We start from the raw sequence: 25075 nt of genomic DNA, 5'->3' as shown, positions 1-25075 counted from the left end.
GGTGAGTGAGATGGTGGGTGGGTGAGTGAGATGGTGAGCTAGTGAGTGAGATGGTGGGTGGGTGAGTGAGATGGTGGGTGGGTGAGTGAAGATGGTGGGTGAGTGAGTGAGATGGTAGGTGAGTGAGATGGTGGGTGGGTGAGTGAGTGAGATGGTGGATGGGTGAGTGAGATGGTGGGTGAGTGAGTGAGATGGTTGGTGGGTGAGTGAGATGGTGAGCTAGTGAGTGAGATGGTGGGTGGGTGGGTGAGTGAAGACGGTGGGTGGGTGAGTGAGATGGTGAGCTAGTGAGTGAGATGGTGGGTGAGTGAGTGAGATGGTGGGTGGGTGAGTGAGATGGGTGGGTGAGTGAAGATGGTGGGTGAGTGAGTGAGATGGTAGGTGAGTGAGATGGTGGGTGGGTGAGTGAGTGAGATGGTGGATGGGTGAGTGAGATGGTGGGTGAGTGAGTGAGATGGTTGGTGGGTGAGTGAGATCGTGGGTGAGTGAGATGGTGAGCTAGTGAGTGAGATGGTGGGTGGGTGAGTGAAGACGGTGGGTGGGTGAGTGAGATGGTGAGCTAGTGAGTGAGATGGTGGGTGAGTGAGTGAGATGGTGTGTGGGTGAGTGAGATGGTGAGCTAGTGAGTGAGATGGTGGGTGGGTGAGTGAGATGGTGGGTGGGTGAGTGAGATGGTGAGCTAGTGAGTGAGATGGTGGGTGAGTGAGTTAGTTGATTTCGTTTCATCAGGGCGAGAAACCTGGTGGGTGGAGAGGGGGTCACGTTAAATGACAGAAGTAAAACGAGTCAAATAACCTACGGCATTGAAGCAAATATAAATCGAAGCAACGACAACTGCGTTGTCACTTTAGCAATGGGAAATAAATGCGTAAACATAAATCAATGTTAAATAAATTCCCTGCAGAGTCGTTTATACAGATCACGGTCCATTTCGATTCCTCCCTATGATGGCAGCAATGCCGTTTAGGAGCAAACATCACGGTGGCTAGGAGATGTTAACTCCCTTGCCTGGCGTGTAAGAGGTCGTGGGTTCAAACCCGACCTTGACGCCTCTTGTACATTTGGTGTTTGCGTGTCTCTCTCTCTACCCCCCATCCTGGTCGCGTGGATTTTTCACCGGTCCTCCGGTTTTCCCCGTCCACATTCAGAATCAACATCACGCGTTTAGAGATATGACTAATCTAGATTTCCACGTGATCAGCCACTTCTTGTTGAGCCATCATTTGTTACAGCCTGGTCGCTTCTGACAAAAAGCTGTCTCACCTGATGACGGATTGCTTGTGTTGCGATCGAAACATCGTGATCTATTAATTTTCTACCTACGTGACTTTACCGAAAGAACCAAAGGTCATGGATTCCTGAAGTCACGAAAGCTTCAACTCAAGATTGGGCCTTATCTGGTTAAATAAAACAATAGTTTCCTAGTTTATAGTTTGACTCGCTGGGCTACCGGCTTCGCCCGGGACTTGGATTCACCACACCTGCTGCCTTTGTATCCCCAGTGGCGATGTTCACACAGCAGAGCAGTTACTCGTTTGAGGCTGAGTCGACCTAGGGGAGGCCCAGGACCGGTTCAAATAATCGTCACCGGTGGTGGCCGTGAGCGGGAATCGAACTCGGGTCGCCGGGTTCGTAGCGCGGCGCGCTAACCACGACACTACAATGCGTTACGCTTCCACACGCGCGGGTCACGTGACAGATGTGACGTCACAGCTCACTTGAAAAAATATGCATTATTGAGCTCCCCCCAGCAAAAAAAAAGTATTTTTTATAATGTTTGCATGGTCTACAGTCTGGAAAGTACCCACATGGCAAATTTCAAGTTTGTTGCATGTCGGGAAGTAGGCTAAACATTTTTTACGGACACACATATTCACAACTTTGCCTTTTATATATATGGAGATAGCCACGAGAAGAGGCCGCCAGGAGAGAGTTCATGTCGTCTTCTTGGTTCTTTCGGTAAAGTCACGTAGAAGGGAAGTAATAAAATAATAAAAATAAAACATAATAATAAAATAATTCTCACGACGTTTCGGCCACAACGCAAGCAGCCGTCCTCAGGTGGAGAACAGGTCCGTCAAGTAGACCTGTTCTCCACCTGAGGATGGCTGCTTGCGTTGTGGCCGAAACGTCGTTAGAATTATTTTATTATGTTTTATTTTTATTATTTTATTACTTCCCTTCTACGTGACTTTACCGAAAGAACCAAGAAGATGAATCCCTGCAGTCACGAAAGCTTTAAATCGAAATTTAGTTCATGTCGTGTTGCTGTTCCTCCTCTGTTGAAGGAGCCCAGACCGCAGTGGGGTTTAACTTTGCGGTCCTTAATTGGGGTTCCATGGGTGCAATCGCACACCGATGTGACTTATCTTTGGTGTAACTCAGCGTGTCCGTATGGTAACTCCATTGGCCCCATCCTGTGAAGGTTTTTCCCCCCTGGCTTGGATGGGAAAGTTGCGAATATGCTCTGGGATGTGGGCACGGTTAGACCTCGTTGACTCATTTCTTTGTTTTGATCACTTTCTGTTTTTGATGCCGTTTCTTAATTTGCTTTTTCACTTTTTTTTTTACACTTTCATTTAACTCACTCTGTTGTTGTTGTTGTTGTCGTTGTTGTATCTTCAAATCTTGTAACTCAATTTTAACCCACTTCCCAATGTGGTATCGACTGCAAACTTGGTATATTTATGTCATACTGATGACAATACTATATTCTATCATTAAAATTAGAACATTTTAAACATTATTTTTTATATGTTGTGTTTCGGCTTGGGTATAATTGTCCACGGTCAACTGACGTTGGCTGTAATTACCCACGGTCCCTTACGTTATGGCAAGCTTCGGGGCCACTTCCTGGAGTCGTGGAGTTCGTCCATTACTAGTACATTTCATAAAAGCGTGTTTAAAAAAACTTTTTTTAAATATCACTTATGTTGCTTGTTAGTAGTAGTTGTAGGGTTTTCATTTGCTTAATCGTGGCTGTATATGGGATTAGGTCCTGATATGTAATTAACGTACAGCGTTATGGGATGCTATTAGCATGAATGACCCTAAATAAAATCTAAGTATTATTATGTATCTATGGGTTTTTACGTACTATATAATCCACTGTTTTGGTTGTACTGCCAAAGTCTCGCTGCAACTTGTCTTTTTAATGTAACTGTGTGTCTATATGTGGAGGGACAGGAGAAAGAGGCTTAAACTATTGTCTACTTTTCGATTTCGTTCATTAAATTCTCCACTATTACGCCAATGCTTATTTTGTGTTAGCACGTTTGTCTACGTGCGGTGCGAATGAAGTTCAACATACAAACGGGTTAATCACGTGTTTATATAACGGGAGTGATGTGTGTAAGTACGTGGTTGGGTGATGTCGACATTGTGGTGGTGGTGGTGGTGGTTGGGGCCTTTACAAATGCACCACTGGCATAGTAACATGGAGTTGTCAGCATTGGCTCAGGATAGCCCAACAGAGAAGAAGTTAGTGGTGGTACAGACAGACACACACTTGTTGGGCAACTTCAGTCGCAGGTCACGAGTAACGCCAGCTTGCGATGATGATATGATGTTTCAAAAGTGTAAATGAACAAGGGGAAATGGTTTTGTTCCGTCTTGCGCAAATAATACGACGTTTTAGAGGGCCCCATCAGCCAAAGGCTAAACCACGCAGCCAGTTTCCACGTTTATGCGTCTCATTGACGGGCCCTCGTTAAACCTGAACGGAAAATCGTAAAAAAAAAGGTAAGACGTGAGGTGCACGTTAACTTGAAAAGGTCGCCATGCATTTTTTTTTAATTCATGAAATGTTTCAGCTCGCCCATAGCGCAAGGCCCCTGACTGGTTTTGTTGACCTTGAAATGGCTTCTGTGGCCTCATTTCATCCATATTCTTAGGTTTTTTCGGTAAAGTCACGTAGGTAAAAAATAAAAATTAATAAAAGTAAAATACAAATAAAATAAAAATCACGATGTTTCGGAGGAAACAAAAGCTTCCGTCTTCAGGTGGAACCGTCACAGCACGCTTGCTGCATCAAAATGCAGCAAAATTCCGCATTTTTAATGCATCCAAGCTGCTGTTGAGCGCACCCCAAGGCGGTGTTTCCCTCGCTCTCGTTAAGCCTGCGGGGAAAAAAGAGCGGCGTAAAATCTCGACAGTGTTGCGAAGCGCAATAATAATGCTGCTGCGAATATTTAACTTTATGGGCACGCTTACGATGTGAACATCACAGCGTGTGTGGGAAGACGCATCGCTGTTTGTCTGTGTGCCGTGTCCTTCTCTCAAAGATGTCGGCAACTATTGCCCTTCCACATGCCCTTCCATTTAGCCCTGTCCGTGACATTTACTGCAGAACGTTGAATTAGATACGAGGAGTTGCATCCAATCGTTCAAATTGCTTGCGTACTTAAATCGGTGTTTTCCCCGGCTTCTTATGCCTATACAATTCCCAGTCTCAAACATTTATATTCAGTCTCCTGTTAACTTATTACATGGATAAGAAATCTAACTTTGCCTCTCTCTAATCCACCTGAAGACGGAAGCTTGTGTTGCCTCCGAAACGTCGTGATTTTTCTTTTTCTTTTATTTAACTTTTTATTAATTTTAATGTTTTACCTACGTGACTTTACCGAAAAAACCTAAGAATATGAATCCTTGCAGTCACGAAAGCTTCAAATCTAGAATTAATCTTATACATTTTCTTGTTGTGTACCCTGATACATATATGCTACTCATCTTCTGTCTGACTCTAAAATATTCAACATTCCTAAAGAAAACTAATTTCTGTTGCTTCTAATGTGCTTTTTTGGGTCTTCTGTAATTGTCCAGCTCTCACATCCATACAGGAGAACAAACCTGCACAAGCAGCAAATGCGGTATTCTATTTTTCCTAGTCATTGATCATTTCATATTTTTCAATACAAATCCTATTTTCTGAAATATATATTTTGCCGGTGCTGCAGTATTCTTCTGTTTATCTCTTGTGACGCACCTTCCATCTACGTGACAAACCTCCTACTTATTGGCTGTGTCGGGTGGCGGTGGGTTTAACGACACATTTATACTGGTAGGAACCTCCTGGTTGCACCAGCCCACAGGGGATTATTGTGTCCGTCCGTCGTGCATCAAAAAATGGGAAGGGTGGGGCTGGGTGGAGAGGGGAGGGTGAGGAGGGGCTGGGTGGGGAGGGGCTGGGTGGGGAGGGTGAGGAGGGGCTGAGTGGGGAGGGTGGGGAGGGGCTGGGTAGGGAGGGTGGGGATGGGCTGGGTGGGGAGGGTGGGGCTGGGTGGGGCTGGGTGGGGAGGGGCTGGTCACCCCGTGGTGCCCTTATAAAACTCAACGTTTAACCTACTCACGGCGGCTTGTGCCCGCCCTCACAGTTGGCCATATTTGCGGATTACACCACGCCGCCGTTGACCCTGGCCATTGACCGAGCAACCCAACGTTCCTACCAGCTCCCTCCGCAGGAATGTGTTATTTACGAGATATAACCCAAGAAACCTGTTATTATTATTATGGATGATACGTGCTAAACTGATGATGCACACTCTTATCGAACCACATTTTGACTTTATGCAACCTCTAGAAGAATCGTATACTTTCTCAATAATTTCATTGATTCTCCCCCACATGAATCGTACATTATTATTTTTGACACTCTATTTCCTCATTGGTCATTTAGTCACTAGTGGAGCCAGTGGGGGGTGGGGTGGCACATGCCCCCCAATGATCCGATCGAAATCCCTAATTTTGAAATGAATCGGCATTTTGCGACCCTACCACTGTGTAGCATATTATTATGTGCCAGAGACTCTATGAGATGATAGGACAATAGTCTGAGTCCATTATTGGCAATAAGTAACGGCAAAGCAGTTATAAGTGACTCACAGAATTGTGAGTCACTTATAACTGCAAACACCTTCAGCGAGCGCGATGCCGATCACGCGCCGTTCGAATTCGACCCTCGATCGATGGCTGCGCCATCGCCGCACACGCGTCAAATAAAAAGCAAGGGACAAATCCTTGCTTACTAACAACTCCTCTATCATTTTTCATTGCTAGAGGGGTTGCCCCCTTACCTGAAAATCCTGGCTCCGCCATTGCATTTTGATATTTTTAATTTTGCTTGGATTCATTCTTATTAGGATTTTTTTTTTTATAAATGTCTTTCCTGGGCGTTGGACGATTTTTGTTATGCTTCTCTCCGTTCTTCCGTGAGTAGAAAACTTTCTGATGTCACCCAATTCTTTCCACTTTCACCATCTCCATTAGGAATGGTTCTACTGTATTTTTTAAATCCTTTATATTAAGTTCGCTTGCTTGCTTAGGAGCGTGCAAATCTTTCGGTCGTTTTTTAACCCACTTCCCGTGATCCCATCGAGCTGACATTTTCCACACAGACTCGTTGTGCGTGACAATTAATGTTCGTGAAAATTTGTTTCCAAAATTTTACACTTTTTAGGACAAAAATATTATATTTAATTACCAATTGCTTAATGCTGCCATGCAATCATCTGACCCATAGTTGGCAGCCATCTCAAGCCAGAGGACGAGATGACTCTAGCCGCCACGCATATAAAGGATTTATAGTGAAAAACTTTGTTTTTACGGGTTATACTTGTTAACCCTTTCCCATTCCGATGACGTCGTGTACGTATGTCATCAATCCCGAAAGAAAACGGAGAAAAAACTTTATCGGCAACGAGGTTCCCACAAGGCCATGCAGGAGGGTGTGTTGTGGCACAGTTTGGCACCAGCAATCAGAGTGTGGTCGCATCACTACAGTTTTCTGCGTTGAGTACAATGTGTTTACAAACAACGTCACTCCGCCTCTCTTAACTAAAATTGACGGTAACCGTTTACCCGTTCTGAGATTCAGCGGTGAACAGAACACCCACCCTGCAATTTGCAGATGCCTCAGAATGTAATATGGTTGCATTTCTTACACTTCTGTATTTTAAAGAAAGCCAAATGTCTTTCTTTGCAGCCGCAATAAATTTTTTGCCGAGAAGCCGTCAAACAAGTTCAAAGTGGTATTTCAAAGGTTCATCCGTTAATTTATGAGAACAAAACCCCAAACATCCATACGACTTTAATTACAGTATTGCATCCCATAATTAGAGCCAACAATACAGAACTTTTCTCAGGATGGGGCAGAGGAACGAATGAAGTTCAGCAAATTGTCAAAATCCATTCACATTTCTGTTTGCATGAATGAGAAAATATTACAATATAAATTGTGCTAACTGCTACACCACTGCTTCCCAGGTTATAATGGATTTATGTATGTTGAACCTCTTTGTCTGTGTACAGCGCGGAAGAAGTTCAACATACATAAAGCCATTATAACCTGGCAAGCAGTGGTACAGCAGTTTGCACACTGCAGCGACGAAACCGGTGACCTGAGTTTGATTCCCGATCATGGCTAACATCAGCGGCGAGTGATGTCTGAACTGGTTCTGCCCCCTCCTCCCTGCCTTCTCCCCCATCAGCAACCCACAACCGACACAGCACGGAGAGAGACCTTCATTCCAGTGTGGATTGACACGGCTGTAAATTTTAATTGTTTTTATTACTTAGACAAAGACATAAAGTAGAACCCCCTCTTAACAACCACCCCTGTTCTTTGCCATGTTTTGCATTTTATCACAACACAATGGGATGTACACTACGATCATAATACAAGTATAACCCGTAAAAACTAAGTTTTTCACTATAAATCCTTTATATGCGTGGCGGCTAGAGTCCTCTCGTCCTCTGGCTTGAGATGGCTGCCACCTATGGGTCAGATGGTTGCATGGCAGCATTAAGCAATTGGTAATTAAATATAATATTTTTGTCCTAAAAAATTTTTGAATTTTTTTTCACGAACTTTAATTGTCACGCACAACGAGTCTGTGTGGGAAATGTCAGCTCGATTGGATCACGGGAAGTGGGTTTAAAAACGACCGAAAGATTTGCACGGTCCTAAGCAAGCAAGCAAGTGAACTTAATATAAAGGATTTAATAAATGCGTATTTTTGTCCCCCTCTGTCAACCCACTTGTCGATGAAGTACAATTCTGCGTGTATTGAGATACACTGTAGTAGACTCTCGATTATCCGCACTAATGACAGGGAGGACAGCCGTGGATAATTAAAAATTGCGGATAATCCAAAAAGTAACCATTTTCCGTGGATCTCTATGCCAAAAACCACTAATATAGGGGTATAAATTGTGTTCAAGTTAATAAAATTTAGTTTGTTAATGAAAACGAACATTTGTAGTATTAACGGTCGACCGATTGTTTCGCATGCTCAGTGATAGCAGAGCCACGCCAATTAAAATCAATCAAACGTCGCCCACTGTTGTAAAGCTATTGCAACTACTGGACTGTAGAGGCGATCACGTGGATTTCGGATTAACTGGAGCAACATTTGTTCAGTTTAAGCACGTGACTTGCTATAAACATTTCCAACAATAACAATCTATAACTGGTTTTAGATTTTTCTTTTTGGTTCTTTCGGTAAAGTCACGTAGAAGGGAAGTAATAAAATAATAAAAATAAAACATAATAAAATAATTCTCACGACGTTTCGGCCACAACGCAAGCAGCCGTCCTCAGGTGAAGACCAGGTCTGTCTGGGAGACAGACTATGGGACTTTACCGAAAGAACCAAGAAGATGAATCCCTGCAGTCACGAAAGCTTCAAATCGAAATTGGTTTTAGATTATTAATAAGGGCTTAAGGGAAAATCTATGAGTTATTAGTTTATGGCAAAATGTTAGGTGTGCGGTTAATCCCACAAATCGGATAAACCACACGCAGATAATCGAGAATCTATTGTGTTTCATTCATAATAAAGCTTTTTTAGTTGGATCGCGTAAGTATAAATGTGGCGTAACCCTCCACCAGTGCCATTTAGTTACCACCGTTGTGTTGTAGTAACTAATTGGTGCGTTGTTTACGTGACGAACCTTACTGGCTGTGTCGGGTCATGGTGGAGAGTCACGACACGTTTATACTTACGCGATCTAACCCCCAAAAACCTTTCTTATGAATAATATTGGTCGCAAAAGCCTACGAGTTAAACTTACTATTTCATACTCTTTGGTTCTTTCGGTAAAGTCACGTAAGTAGAAAAATAAAATAACTAAAATTTATTTTATTAAAAAAAAAATGTCTTTTATTTAAAAATAAATAATCATTTTAATATTTAAAAATAAAAGAATAATTTATTTTTAAATATAAAAATTTTTTAATTTTATTTTTCTATCTACGTGACTTTACCAAAAGAAGCAAAGAGTATGGATTCCTGCGGTCACGAAAGCTTCAAATCAAGATTGACTATTTCATATTTGTCTTCTATGTATGTTGAACTTTTTTCTCGCCATACATAGCCAACTGTGCTAATTGGATGTGTGAATGAAGAAAGGGCCATTACCCGAGACGCCACCTCATCACATACTCTTTCTCTATGAGACCTCCTTTACCAGTGGAAAAATATAGTAGTAGGTTTTTACCCTTTAAACTTCAAGGACAGTGCATATCATTATCATCATCAGAGTTGTTTATTTTTGTTTGCATTTTGACTACTTGTGTTGTGGTTATTGCAAACATGATGCCTTGTATAAAGGTGTCAGTTTTTTACCAGTTGAAAGGGTAAAAACCTACTACTACACTCTTTCTCTTTTAAGGCCACACGGCGTTTTTGACGGACGTGCTGTTACGTTCTCTGTGTGCTTGGCGTAGGGCTTCGGCGCGTGGCGGCAACGTGTGGCTTGAAAACCGGAGCACTGTGAGCCGCTGGGCATGGCGGAGGAGGAGGTGAAGGCCGGCGCGGAAGTAAAGGTCGATGTGGAGGTGAAGGCCGACATGGAGGTGTGGCACTCCACATTCACCGTGGAAGGCATGACGTGCCAGTCGTGCGTGCAGAGCATCACCAAGGTGCTCGCGGATCTGCCCGGGATCTACAGCGTACAGGTGCGGGCGTGCGTCATGGCTCTCTCTTTGCAGCAGCAGGCTTTGATATTATACTTTACACGCACACAACAAAAACCACACAAGGAAATCGCGCTGCTTTCACTGAACGTGTACCGCATGAATTGTATTTATCTGGCATCTAATTGCAAAAGACTACGCAACTCTCTGGAAACTTTCTCGGGGATATCAGACCTCGACATTGACATACGTTGCCATAAGCAAGACGAAAACTACACAAAGGTTTACTTCTTTTAATGTCACTCATTCACAATTTGGGCCACAGGGTAAGACCACTGTGGTGTCTGTGCTCCTTCAAGGGCAAAACCACATGACACGAACCCTCTCTCTGCTGAAGTCCTCTCATCGTGGCCAGCAGACCTCGACATGGGCATCCAATTCCTGAACCACATAGCTGATATCATGGGGCCTCCTTTGCCAGTACCAAAATATACTAATAGATGTTTCCCCTTTTTTCTGGCAACAAAACTGACACCTTTTGCAAGGAATCGTGATTGCATTAACCACAATACTTGCAGTAAAAAAAAACCTCTTATTTATGCATTGTCCTTGAAACTGATTGGTCCACACCTGAGACAGCTTTTCTTAGAGTCTAGTCTCATATGGTGTTTTTTTTTTGCATTCGCCTGAAAGTATTGTGGTTAATGCAAACATGATGCCTTGCAAAAGGTGTCAGTTTTGTTGCCAGAAAAAAGGGGAGAACCCATATTAGCATATAGCTGATGTTGCAATGGTACGCAAGAGTGGAATAAAATTCCAAAAGTGAACGGCAAAACCACACGACACGAACTCTCTCTTTGCTGAAGCCCTCTCATCGTGGCCAGCAGACCTCGACATTGGCAATCCAGTTTCTGAACCACATAGCTGATGTTGACATTGTACGCAAGTGCGGGATACAAACCCAAAAATGTAAAATTTGGACCACGATGCTGACACACACGGTGCTGATGTACTTCCAATAGCGTCGCGAGGTCCTTGGCGCCCACCTTGATTGAAGTGCTCGATGTGTATTTTACGTCTCGCGGTTAATACACAGACAGTAGAACTCCTGCAGGATTGAGGCACTGTGTTGTTGTTGTTGTCTTAGTTGGGTCTGGGACTGTTTTTGGTGTTATTTTGCTGCCTTGTCCAAGCGTGCGTTTGGTGTTGAAAAATTGGCAGGCATTTATCTACTTATGCAATTTGTACTTAGATACTTTATATATATTTTAAAGACAAAGATGCCCCATATAGCCTGTAACAGACTGTTGGGGCAAGTGCTGTTAGCGAGCACCTATGAAGGCCGGCAAATCACACGAGGGGGTGGGTGGCCAACACCATGCCCAGCCGCCTTTGTCTGCCCAGTGGTGATGTATGCACACCATACCAGGTAGTCATTTGAGGCTGAGTCGACCTAGGGGAAGCCCAAGACCAGTTCAGATAATCGTCACCGGTGTTGGCCGCGAGCGGAAATCGAACTCGGGTCGTTGGGTTCTGTAGCGCAGTGCGCTAACCGCCACACTACCGCTCTCCGTATACCAGAGGTCGCAAACGGGTTTTGATTCCTTACCCGTACCCGGCCGCACCAGGAATCGCAAACAGGTACCCGTACACGTACCTGGTTGGTACGGGTAGCCGGGTATCGGGTAGGGTACGGGTATCGGGTACACGATTGCGACCTCTGCCGTATATACACACATTTCATTTATTTAAGTGACTGGCTTAACTTTTCTCTATTTTGCACTCCTATCGTTTTTAGTTTTGTTGGTTGTTGTAATTAGCTGACCCGCCCCTACTGGCCATCTGTGAAAAAGCGCTTCAGGACTCATCAGATTCCTCTTTCTAAATACAGATTCTGATTCATCGTAAAACTGTCCGGTTGGCGGAATGATCATGGGGAAGATGTCCGGCACACTGCAAAAAATTACAAATGTACTCGATTTAATTTCGCCTTGTGTCTATTTAACACCAAACACTTTCATTTAATGAACACTTGGTGAATGCTCGTTGACCACCAATAACCATGACGTGAAACATTATTTGACGATGCCGCGTTGGCCGTGTGGTGCACATGCACAAATAACAACAGAAAAAACTCAACACATTCATCATAAATAACACCGTGTGTGTGTCCTTAGAAGGAAACGTTTTTACAGTTGAGTATCAATTATCCGGCGCGCGATTATCTGGCGGTCCTGGGCCTATCCGGCAAAACCGCACCAAAGGCTGTAACCAGTCCGGCGACCGGCACCAAGTATGTGACAAGAAAAAGATAGCTATACTTTATTTTAGTGTTAAATGTTACTTACAGTACATTATACACTTCATACAACAACTTAAACAAAAATACTGCACGTAAATACATCACCCCATCTCGAGTCTTCGAGATTGGAGTGGTAAGTACGGTACAGTAAATACAGTAATTTTTTAAAGTAGGAAATGTATTCTTTCTTTATTTGAAGCTTTTGTGACTGCAGGAATCCACACTCTTTGTGACCTCCCAGACTCTATGGTCTTCCTAAAATCCATAAAGAAGGCACCCCGCTACGACCCATCGTGTCGACGATAAACTCTCCGACGTACAAACTAGCCCGTTTTCTATCAGATACTCTGCTCCCCTTCACAGGCAAGACCTCTTCGGCAGTACTCAACTCAACCCAATTAGTCTCTATGGTTAAGGACATGGTACTATCTCCTGATGACATTCTCGTCAGCTTTGATGTAGTATCTTTGTTTACCAAAGTCCCAGTACCGGACACCCTAACAATAATTGAGGACTTAGTCCAACAGGGATTGAATTCTGATGTACCTGCGCTGGTTAGGCATTGCCTCACCAACACCTATTTTACCTGGAATGGCACCTTCTACAAACAGAATGAGGGTACCCCTATGGGCTCCCCCTTGTCACCAGTTATAGCCAACATTTTCATGGAAAAGTTTGAATCAGACGCCATCCAGACATCCACCCTGCGTCCTTCCCTGTGGAAGAGATATGTGGATGACACTTTCGTCATCTGGCCACATGGCCTCCCAGCATTGAACCACTTCTTGGACCACATCAATTCTAGACACCCATCTATCAGATTCACCATGGAAGTGGAGAAAGACGGTAAACTACCATTCTTGGATATTCTGTTTAAGAGGAGGCTTGACGGATCCTTGGGACATTCTGTCTACAGGAAAGCCACCCACACAGATTCCTACCTGAAACCGGATTCCCACCACCACCCATCTCAAAAGAATTCTCTCATCAAAACGCTATACCACAGAGCCCATGGCATTTCTGACCAACACCACCTGACTGATGAATTAAGACATGTACATCGGGCCCTCAGGATGAACGGATACTCTGACCGTACTATCCACCAAGCTGTCTCTCCCACCACACAGAAACAACCACATGAAACTCCGACCAAAACTATCACGTTACCATACATAGCAGGCGTGACCAAAAAGATCTCCAAAATTCTAAACAAACATAAGATCCAAGTCCGATTCAGCACAGTGCATAAAATCCGTGATCTGATTCCATCTGTGAAGGATGTCGTTCCTGACTTACAGTATCCTGGAGTCTACAAATTGAGTTGCATTTGTGGTGATTGCTACATTGGAGAAACAAAACGTCATGTTGCTGATCGTGTCCGCGAGCACAAGTCAGATCTGAAACACGGCAGAACTGATTCTTCGGCCGTTGCCGATCATTGCTACAACTCGGCGGGCTCTCATGAAATTGTCTTTTCCGAGACCAAGGTTCTCTGCAAGCCTCCTGGCTACCATCAAAGGTTTGTACACGAAGCCATACAAATATACAAACACAGACATAATTTCAACCGTGATGATGGGTACAAACTCAGTAATCACTGGAAAGATGTTATTAACCATGCAAAAAAGACTTAATTACACTTTTTGGACCATCTTATCTGACAGGCACTATTTTAATTTACTTCACCGAGTGTTAACATCCCCAGTTATTTTTAACAGTACTCTCTTCATTTTTCAGCCTGCATTGGTATAAACATGGGCATTTTCGTTCCTTTGTTCTATCATGTGTATCAGACCTCCCCTCCCCCCTCTCTGTCCATTGTGTTGGCGTGCGCAGCAGCCGCGTCCAAGCCGTCGCCAAATTTTTTGTTGGCTCCCTCCCCCTCCCACCCCCCTCCCTCCCGATACGTTTCCATTCATTGGCTACCACATTCTGATGAACTCCCCCCCCCCTCTCCTCCCCCCCTTCAACTTGCTTATAAGGGATTACATCTTGAATCATTGCTTCACTTGATGCAGCTAATCTGGCTGTGACGGTCCCACCTGATGACGGAGACTTGTGTTGCCTCCGAAACGTCGTGAATTTTATTTTTGTTTTGTTTTATTTTACTTTCATTACTTTTAATGTTTTACCTACGTGACTTTACCGAAAAAACCTGAGAATATGAATCATTGCAGTCACGAAAGCTTCAAATCTAGAATTTATCAAAAAGTCTATTTCATTAAGTAGAACGTGTTGTCTATATTTATTTAAAGTTGCGCATTTTGATGTGACGTCACATTTCTCAAACCCCCTCCCTCGTCTTACATCGTCACAAATGTCTGACCCTCCCCCCCAGGTGTGTGACGTCATTTATGGACGGCCCCTTAATGACGAGTGTTTTTTTCCTGTCAATCATTTGTTTCATATTTCAGATTGGGCCAGCGTGGCGTGCTAGGAGGGGTTTGAGAATGAGTGTGTGGGGGTGGGCAAGTTTGCCTGATGGTCGTTATCTTGTGCCTGATACTGGTAGGAACCTCCTGGTTACACCAGCCCACAGGGGATTATTGTGTCCGTCCGTCGTGCATCCAAAAATGGGAGGGGTGCGGCTGGGTGGAGAGGGGAGGGTGGGGAGGGGTGGGCTGGGTGGGGATGGGATGGGCTGGTCACCCCGTGGTGCCCTTATAAAACTCAACGTTTAACCTACTCACGCCGGCTTGTGCCCACCCTCACAGTCGGCCATATTTGCGGAATACACCACGCCGCCGTTGACCGAGCAACCCAACGTTCCTGCCAGCTCCCTCCGCAGGAATGTGTTAACTAAGGTGATCTCTAGCAGTGAAAGTTACTTGTCGAAAACTTGCACTATGCACGTTAAGTCACCAGGGGGTGCCGCTTAATAGCATGCACTTTTACACAGTTCAGACAGTGGATATACAGTAAACCCTTGTTAATTCGACATATATGGCGCTTTGGCCTTGCCGAATTATCCAATATTTTGAATTATGTACAATAGTCCTCCCCAGTGCCTCCTGTCCCTCCTGTCCCAATAAAAAAAACTAATTTTTTTATTTTTTCCAAACAAAGTAACCATCTCTTGTTTCAAAGTTTTCCATGTACAGATTTGCTATATCAGCAAATACGCATTGACACACCTGCATCAATTCTATCCAAAACTCTGGATTTGTCTCGCAGTCTCAGGGATTTATACTTAAGTCCTTTCCTATTAGTTTAACACGTAGGCTTTCGCGACCAATGTTATTCATAATAAAGGTTTTTGGGTTAGATCGCGTTATGTATAAATGTATCGCAACCCTCCACTACCCGACACATCAGTAAAAATTGTCACGTTGACAAAAGACAAAATTGTTCACCACTATAGCCCACCGGTGTGTTGAAGAGTGAATCCACAACATTTACAATTTGAGTAGTACGACGTTTCGCTGAACATGACACCCAGCATCTTCGGGCGATTTGTCAGAATAGTGAAGCCATCCACGTGCTCCCGGTCTTAAATAGTGCAGGATGACGTCATCATTGTTGAACCCCATCAGGATTTGAGATTAGAGGCGGGGGTGTGGGTGAATGAAATTATGTAATAGATCAGTAATCAGCCACTTAGCATGTGACTCACCTGCAAGGAATTGCAATGTGTTGTGTATGACTTAATAATGCGCTTCCAAGCTGAGCCGAGTCTATAGCTATCGCAGCGATTAAAGTCATTCGAATTCTTAATTTCAATTGATTCGCTAACTAATCTTGGTCAGTAATAATTAGTTCTGCAAAACATTGAAGTGAGATTTGGTACGGTACACAGAATTCAAAAACTAGTGTCATGTACTAAAGATGAATTACCGAAGTTAACAACAGAAGGTGTATATCGGATCAATTGCTTATGCGGTAAGTGTTATATTTGACGGACGGGATGTAACATCAGCATAAGACTAAAAGAACACCAAAGGAACATTAAATTCTCCCAAACACAGCTGTCAGCAGTGGCAGAGCATGCTTGCCAACAAGGACATTCAATTGATTTTGATAGCGTTGAAGTGCTATGCGAGATCTAATTATTAGTGGCCAAGAATAGTTAGAGAATCAATTGAAATTGACAAGAATTCAAATCACCTTAATCACTGTGATAGCTATAGACTCAGCGCAGCCTGGAGGCGTATTATTAAGTAATTCACAACACACATTTCAATTCCTTACAGGTGAGTCACATGCTAAGTGGCTGATTACTGATCTATTACATAATTTCATTCACCCACACCCCCGCCTCTGATCTCGAATCCTGATGGCGTTCAACAATGATGACGTCATCCTGCACTATTTAAGACTGGAAGCACGTGGATGGCGTCACTATTCTGGCAAATCGCCCGAAGATGCTGGGTGTAATGTTCAGCGAAACGTCGTACTACTCAAATTGTAAATGTTGTGGATTCACTCTTCAACACACCGGTGGGCTAAAGTAGTGAACTATTTTGTCTTTTGTCAACGTGACACATTTTTAAATCCTTTATATTAAGTTCGCTTGCTTGCTTGCTTGCTTGCGTGCGTGCTTGCTTGCTTGCGTGCTTGCTTGCTTGCTTGCGTGCTTGCTTGCTTAGGACCGTGCAAATCTTTCGCTCGTTTTTTAACCCACTTCCCGTGATCCAATCGAGCTGACATTTTCCACACAGACTCGTTGTGACAGACAATTAATGTTCGTGAAAAAAAATCCCAAAATTTGACACTTTTTAGGCAAAAAAAAAATATTTTACATTTATTCAAATAGAACTCATTCATCGTTTTGGCTGAACGTCACAGTATAAGAGCCCAGAGCGTAACCCCTCCACAGGCTGTGGCGGAGTAGCGCAGTTGGTAGCGCCCTCGCTTCCCATGCCAAAGGTCGCGGGATCGATCCCCGCGTCCTCCACAGGCGAATATATTTTTAAATCCTTTATATTAAGTTCGCTGCCACGCATATAAAGGATTCATAGTGAAAAACTTTGTTTTTACGGGTTATACTTATTAAATCTTTTATATTAAGTTCGCTTGCTTGCGTGCTTGCTTGCTTACGACCGTGCAAATCTTTCGGTCGTTTTTTAACCCACTTCCCGTGATCCAATCGAGCTGACATTTTCCACACAGACTCGTTGTGCGTGACAATAAATTTTCGTGCAAAAAAAATTCCTACATTTTACACTGTTTAGGGAAATTTTTTAAAATATTTAATTACCAATTGCTTAATGCTGGCAGACAATCATCTGACCCATAGGTGGCAGCCATCTCAAGCCAGAGGACGAGAGGACTCTAGCCGCCACGCATATAAAGGATTTATAGTGAAAAACTTTGTTTTTACGGGTTAATTTTTTATTGATTAGCCGTGTCGGGTGGTGGAGGATTGCGACACATTTATAAATAGCGCGATCTAACTCAAAAAACCCCTACCTATTACTTTGAGATGTAGATGTGGACGACATTTCTGAGAGGATTGGCTTGCACAGAGTGCAAGGGTCCATACTCTTTGGTTTTTTTCGGTAAAGTCACGTAGGTAAAAAAGAAAATGCCTTGATACAGCAATTTTGCTGTGACGGTGCCACCTGAAGACGGAAGCTTGTGTTGCCTCCGAAACGTCGTGATTTATTATTTTTTTTTTTACCTTCGTGATTTTACCGAAAAAACCAAAGAGTAAGTTTGCACAGAGTGCATAAACGAAGTCGAGTCCAAAGCGACGGGTCTGCACCAACGCTCACCACGCACGCGGCCCGATCACGCTGAGTCGTTGTTTTGGTCGTGGTGCACAGCTTCGCTCCACGTTCAATCCGAAATTGGACCATTGGGTATGGCAATTCGGCTCGTGGCGAATTACTAATACACCGATAATAGGTTTTTTACCCTTTTATCTGGCAACAAAATTGACACCTTTTTACAAGGGATCATGTTTGCATTAACCACAATACCTGCGGTCAAATGCAAACAAAAAAACAGCACTCTAATAATGTATGCATTGTCTTGGAAATTGATTGGTCCACACCCGAGACAGCTTTTTTTTGGAGCCCAATCTCCTATGGTGTTCGACCAGATGACGCCAAAAGGCGCACGATATAAAATAAATACTAATACACCGTGTATGTGCCGAAAGCGCAGCCGTGCCGAATGAGCCCCCATTACGAATGATTAATTACCGAGATAATGAGGTTTTACTGTACTGTGCAGTAGAGAGAGAGAGAAACACTTTCTCTGTTTACGGAGTGAAGTGTTGGCGCTTCCGAAGTCATTTAACAAATATTTAAAACATTTTAATAGCGACTATTTCTCTCTTCCATATGATGGCATATTTTCCCAGGAGCTAAATGCCAATGTCGCGGTCTGCTGCTGGCCATAAAGAGGGCTTCGAGAGCAGTGGCGGCTCCTGCAAAATCTCTCAGGGGGGGGCAAATGTCTGGATGATTGATAAGGATAAGGTCCACCCATGCAAATGATAAATTAACAGCTTAAGCATGTAAAGGCAACTTCACTTCTTTAATATTAATGAAAAATAAAGTGACTCTTACAATACATCTTGTTTGTTTCTATACTCACTATTAATACAATTCACTCAAGTTTATTTTATTAAGGATTCCACTAGGTGGCGACAAATTATATTGTTGGATGAAACGTGCTTACGTATGATGACGTAAGCACGTTAGTGCGAGCCCTCCCGGAAGCCATAGAGAATGCATTGCAGCGCCCCCGTTCGAAAAAAAACATCTTTGAATGTAAGTCTATGGGGCCACTCGGGGCGATTCTCAGCCGGAGTGAAATCGCCCAAAAAGAGGCGGTACTCCACAGAACGTGACATGACGCTGATTGGACTATATCCAGAGGCTGACAGTGACGGCTAGCGCGACTCTGTGGTTGAATGACATTGGTGGTGCGTCGCCCAATCGCCCTAATGAAGAAACCGCCCCTGTTCGAGAGAGAGAGTTTGTGTAGTTTTGCTCTTGCCCCCTCCCTTGAAGGAGCGCAGACGACAGTGGTTTACTAAGTGGTACATATTTCTAGATTTGAAGCTTTCGTGACTGCAAGGATTCATATTCTTAGTTTTTTCGGTAAAGTCACGTAGGTAAAAAATGAAATAAAAATTAATAAAAATAAAATCATAAAAATCACGACGTTTCGGAGGCAACACAAGTCTCCATCATCAGGTGGGGCCGTCACAGCCAGATTTGCTGTACCTCACTTCATAGAGCAAATCTGGCTGTGACGGTCCCACCTGATGACGGAGACTTGTGTTGCCTCCGAAGCGTCGTGATTTTTATTATTTTATTTTTATTAATTTTAATTTCATTTTTTACCTACGTGACTTTACCGAAAAAACTAAGAATATAAAGTGGTACATAGCTTGGGTTACATGATCTGGAGTCACTGGTGTTGAAAAATAACACTAGAAGACGATAGGTCAAGATGTAATGTGAAGCGCATTGCTGGTATCGGATTTGACAGTGGTGAGATTTCCAATGGATTCAAAAGACATCGCAGCAATGGATTTATTGAAATGAGATGGGAGAGTGAAAATCTCCAGAGATATTCCGTGCAGACATGAGGAAGCAAAGTGTTTCACGCACCAGTGTCAAATTAGCAATACGATACTAATTAAGTTGTGAGTATCGTTATTCAAATTACCGATGAATGAGCTGAAACGATAATAATATAATCCATGCGTCGTTAAACGCTTGTACGCGTAACAATTTAATTTGTTGGGTGTTGCAGGGTTCTTAAGAACACAAATCCGGGTCAGCTCATTACGTGGCCTCATCCAAAATTAAATTATGAATCGGGAATACAATACACATGACTTGATGAAGCAATGGTGGCACAGTCGGGTTTTTTACAATCGGGTTTAATTGTCTTTTTATATTAAACCCGATCATCTTGAGATTGGGAGAAATCCGGTTTAATTGGTTCTAATTTAAGAACCGCACTTCTCAACGATGGGCTTCATCCACTCCAAGCTAAGGAACTCACTGGCGCCCACGATTGTGGAGAAGTTTGTGTTCATCAAGACCAACCTGCCCGCATTCTACAACTACCCCGTGCCCGACGGCCCCGAGTACGATTGCAGCACCGACGAGGAAGCAGCCTAAGCCTGTGAGTTTCGTATTCATTAAACCAGGTTTTAATTCTAGATTTGAAGCTTTCGTGACTGCAAGGAATCATATTCTTAGGTTTTTTCGGTAAAGTCACGTAGGTAAAACATCAAAATTAATGAAAATAAAATAAAATAAAAACAAAAATCACGACGTTTCGGAGGCAACACAAGTCTCCGTCATCAGGTGGGACCGTCACAGCCGAATTAGCTGCATCAAGTGAGGCAATGATTCAAGAAGTAATCCCTTATAAGCAAGTTGAAGGGGGGAGGAGAGGGGGGGGGAGCTCATCAGAATGTGGTAGCCAATGAAAAACAATGGACGACGGCTTGGACGCGGCTGCCGCTGCACACGCCAACACAATGGACAGAGAGGGGGGAGGGGAGGTCTGATACACATGATAGACAAAAGAACGAAAATGCCCATGTTTATACCAATGCTGGCTGAACAATGAAGAGAGCACTGCCAAAAAATAACTGGGGATGTTAACACTCGGTAAAGTAAAGTAAAATAGTGCCTGTCAGATAAGATGGTCCAAAAAAGTGTAATTTAGTCTTTTTTTTCAAGCCGTCGTCCATTGTTTTGGCCCCGCCCCCTCCCCCTCCCGATGCGTTGTGCTTAGCGCTCCGTGCTGTCTTTGAGCCCCGCCCCCTCCCTCCCGATGCGTTCCATTCATTGGCTACCACATTCTGATGAGCTCCCCCCCCCCTCTCCTCCCCCCTTCAACTTGCTTATAAGGGATTACTTCTTGAATCATTGCCTCACTTGATGCAGGTTTTAATTCCCCGAAATCGGGTTTAATTGTATTAAAGAATAAACCCGATGCCTGCCGCTGGAAAAATCGGGTTTTTTCCACCCATGTGACGAAGTGAGTAAATTCGATGTCTTCCTCGAGATGGAAATAAAATTGTGAGCTGCTGGATAAGAGCACTGAGCATGGCAGCAGAAGAATGAAGGCAGAGATTTCAACACATTTAAACATATATACACACACAGGCATTTTTACTACTCTGCCAGTGCATATGCTGAGTAACAATCATTGCGCAGGCTCTGGTGAGGCCCAATTCAGGTTGTAAGAACTTGGGGGACCTTTGGAGTTGAATTTGACGAATGACCTTTGACCCTTGGCCATAAACCTTGACCAATCACTCGTTTCAATGGGTTGTGCGCGCCACCCCTCATTGCACACACCGCCTTACACGGCGCGGTAATAGGGAGCTGGTGAGTGTCTTCAGGCTGAGTGGCAAGTGTCGGGCAACTTTCTGGTGAGTGTCATTGTTTTGAGTTTAATTTATTTAGTTTTCAGTTTAATTTATTAGGATTTACCCTGTGAGCCATTCGGCTCTTGATTTGGGTTCAACCGTTTGTTTTACATTCGCGAAGGAGATGTGCGCAGCAGCCTGTCGATGTTCTTCCGCGGTTGATGGTCACCCCAGTGTTTTTTTGAGGAATGGCAAAGCCATGAGGTGTGATGTTTGTGTTTTGAATGAATGAGGTGTTCATGGTGGATGTCCCCCCATTGTTCCACTCTTGTTCGCCAGTGTTCTTCCGCATCTGTAATTCTGTTAGCTTTGTTCGTTATCTTATAGCTGAGGCACTTTAATGCTGAAGGGGCAGTACTATTATTTTTTAACCCAATGGGTCACGGATGGAAGATGGTGAAGTTTCCAATTACAAACAGTCCTCGACTTACGAACAGGTTACGTTCCTGTGACCCGTTCGGAAGTCTATTTAATTGTATCTCGGATCACAATATGTAATTGTAGGCAAGGTCAGTGTTATAAAATGTGTAACATTTCAACAAAAGAAGGGAAGCATTGTTAAACTAGAAATAAGAACAAATATTGAACATTTGCATGTAATACTTTAATACATACTTTGGAGTGAAGAAAAACGTGAAATAAAGTGACGTGAAAAGAAAAAAGGAAAATTATTTATTTTCACTTGCCTTGAGTCCTGATGCAGGCTTGCTTGTTGGAAAGCAGCACAGGATGCGAACGAAATAGTTCCCCGGTTTGGTTCGCAAGTCAGATGGTTAAAAACAATATCATATTTTTGGCGTATTCTTGGTTCTTTCGGTAAAGTCACGTAGAAGGGAAATAATAAAATAATAAAAATAAAACAATAAAATTCTCACGACGTTTCGATTGCAACACAAGCAATCATCATCAGGTGTGAAAATTATACAGCAAGAAGAAATTTGACGGTACATGGCCCCGTCCATCGTCCCTTTGATGCGGTGAAGTTGTCCTATCCGCTTAGCAGAAAAACACCCCCAAAGCATAATGTTTCCACCTCCATGTTTGACAGTGGGGATGGTGTTCTTGGGGTCATAGGCAGCATTCCTCCTCCTCCTCCAAACACGGCGAATTGAGTTGATGCCAAAGAGCTCCATTTTGGTCTCATCTGACCACAACACTTTCACCCAGTTGTCCTCTGAATCATTCAGATGTTCATTGGCAAACTTCAGACGGGCATGTATATGTGCTTTCTTGAGCAGGGGGGACCTTGTGGGCACTGCAGGATTTCAGTCCTTCACGGCGTAGTGTGTTACCAACTGTTTTCTTGGTGACTAGGTCCCAGCTGCCTTGAGATCATTGACAAGATCCTCCCGTGTAGTTCTGGGCTGATTCCTCACCGTTTTCATGATATTTGCAACTCCACGAGGTGAGATCTTGCATGGAGCCCCAGGCCGAGGGAGATTGACAGTTCTTTTGTGTTTCTTCCATTTGCGAATAATCGCACCAACTGATGTCACATTCTCACCAAGCTGCTTGGCGATGGTCTTGTAGCCCATTCCAGCCTTGTGTAGGTCTACAATCTTGTTCCTGACATCCTTGGAGAGCTCTTTGGTCTTGGCCATGGTGGAGAGTTTGGAATCTGATTTATTGATTGCTTCTGTGAACAGGTGTCTTTTATACAGGTAACAAGCCAAGATTAGGAGCACTCCTTTTAAGAGTGTGCTCCTAATCTCAGCTCGTTACCTGTATAAAAGACACCTGGGAGCCAGAAATCTTTCTGATTGAGAGGGGGTCAAATACTTATTTCCCTCGTTAAAATGCAAATTAATTTATAACATTTTTGACATGCGTTTTTCTGGATTTTCTTGTTATTCTGTCTCTCACTGTTCAAATAAACCTACCATTAAAATTATAGACTGATCATTTATTTGTCAGTGGGCAAACGTACAAAATCAGCAGGGGATCAAATACTTTTTTCCCTCACTGTATGTGTTTCCCCATCACGCGCATGGATTTTCTCCTGGTGCTTCAGTTTCCTCCCACACGACCCGTTGATATATGGAGGACCGCAGAGCTAAGATTTATTTTGTTGACAGTGAGCAGATAACAAATTTAATCAAATAAATGAAAACAACTAAATTAAATGACGACGTTTCGGGCGCAACACAAACGTTCTTCTTCAGGTGGGGACAACGTAGCGAAAGCACAACCGCTTAAGCGGTTGTGCTTAAATCACCACAACCGCTTAAGCGGTTGTGGTGATTTAATTGAGTTGTTTTCAGTTATTTTATTTTATTTTTTACCTACGTGACTTTACCGAAAAAATTAAAGAGTATGAATCCTTGCAGTCACGAAAGCCTCCAAATCTGGAAGTGAGCAGATACTATACGCATTGTAAGTTGAATGTAATTATTGTCATAGACCCAGATAGTCCGGTCATTATCCACATGTGCCAATGAGTATTTATAAGGCTCGGGTGGCACGGAAAGTGGCACGGAAAGTGGCACAGACTTGGGTATTCATTTTTGTCGTTGGTGTTAAGGTGTAGATTTCAGTGTCAACACCATTCTGGAATTCAGAAATGGGAAGTTGATTTTATTTTTTAAAGTTGGTTTCCACAACGTTATCTTGTGAATATTTGAAGTCTCTGTAGAAGCAACATTTTCAAGTTGGTAATGAAACGGAAGAGGTGTGTTCCTCGTTTTTTTTACGCTTTCAAATTAAGGTAGAAAGTATTCACCCATTCGCTCTTGCCATCCATCCGTCTGTTGCGTCTGTACAATCAGGAGCACAATGGCTCTTTGTAATACAAATCCAATACGAGCAGAACTTTAGTATCAAGTTTTGTTGCTGTTTTGGGATATATACAAGTTGATCAAAGTTTTCCCAAATCCTACACACGAGACCAGCGCCCTCCCAATGACTATTTAACGTGGGACGTCATCCGGTGATGTCACACTCCACGCGCCGTGTGACTACTGTTGTATGTGTTGGGTTATGAAATTTTGATGAAAATAATAAAAATTAATAATTTTCCGAAAAATGCGCAAATCGCATTAATTATGTTAATGTGTGTATTAACATGCATAAATTATGATAATGTGTGTAATTATATGCATAAATTATGATAATCGCGGAGATAAGCGTGAGGTTCCCAGTGTATAAGCGTAGTAATTTATGCGGATGCTTGCGATTATGTTACTGTGAGTAGTTATGATAATTAGGCTTAGCTTCGTTTATCCATTGTTATATCAATCAGGATAATACGATTATCATCGATTAAACGTTTACCGATTATCTTAGTGTGTGTTATGATATTTTAGGTCTCCATTTTCATATCTCATCGCAGGATACAGTTATCAAGAATAACATAGTTTTCCATGGACTTGGAAAGAAGCACTCGAACAGTTGGTGTTAAGCAATTTTATTCTAAACAAGCACATGACACTCTCTTATCCGAAAGCAAGTATACGTCAATAAATTCATGGACAAGATTATGCAGTAACGAAAATGAATGACTAAAAAT

The 25075-nt window shown here is 43.1% G+C and overlaps 1 protein-coding gene across 3 annotated transcripts in view; it reads left to right on the top strand.

Moving 5' to 3' along the window:
* Positions 1 to 25075, top strand: part of LOC144736269 (copper-transporting ATPase 2-like) — an 85086-nt gene that overhangs the window by 6356 nt on the left and 53655 nt on the right. For 2 of the 3 annotated variants that reach the window (XM_078618893.1, XM_078618892.1), the window contains exon 2: positions 9728 to 9958. In XM_078618893.1, the coding sequence (XP_078475019.1) occupies positions 9788 to 9958 (171 nt within the window). In that variant the 5' untranslated portion in view covers positions 9728 to 9787. Of the gene's footprint in view, positions 1 to 9727; positions 9959 to 21085; positions 21574 to 25075 lie in introns of those variants that run through there. The other variant, XM_078618895.1, reaches the window with a different exon arrangement.

Source organism: Lampetra planeri, chromosome 60, assembly GCF_965212315.1.
Source record: "Lampetra planeri chromosome 60, kcLamPlan1.2.h2, whole genome shotgun sequence".
In the NCBI taxonomy this organism is placed as follows: Eukaryota; Metazoa; Chordata; class Hyperoartia; order Petromyzontiformes; family Petromyzontidae; genus Lampetra; species Lampetra planeri.
Note: the sequence above shows the minus strand (reverse complement) of the source record. Positions and strands in the feature narration are given on the sequence as shown.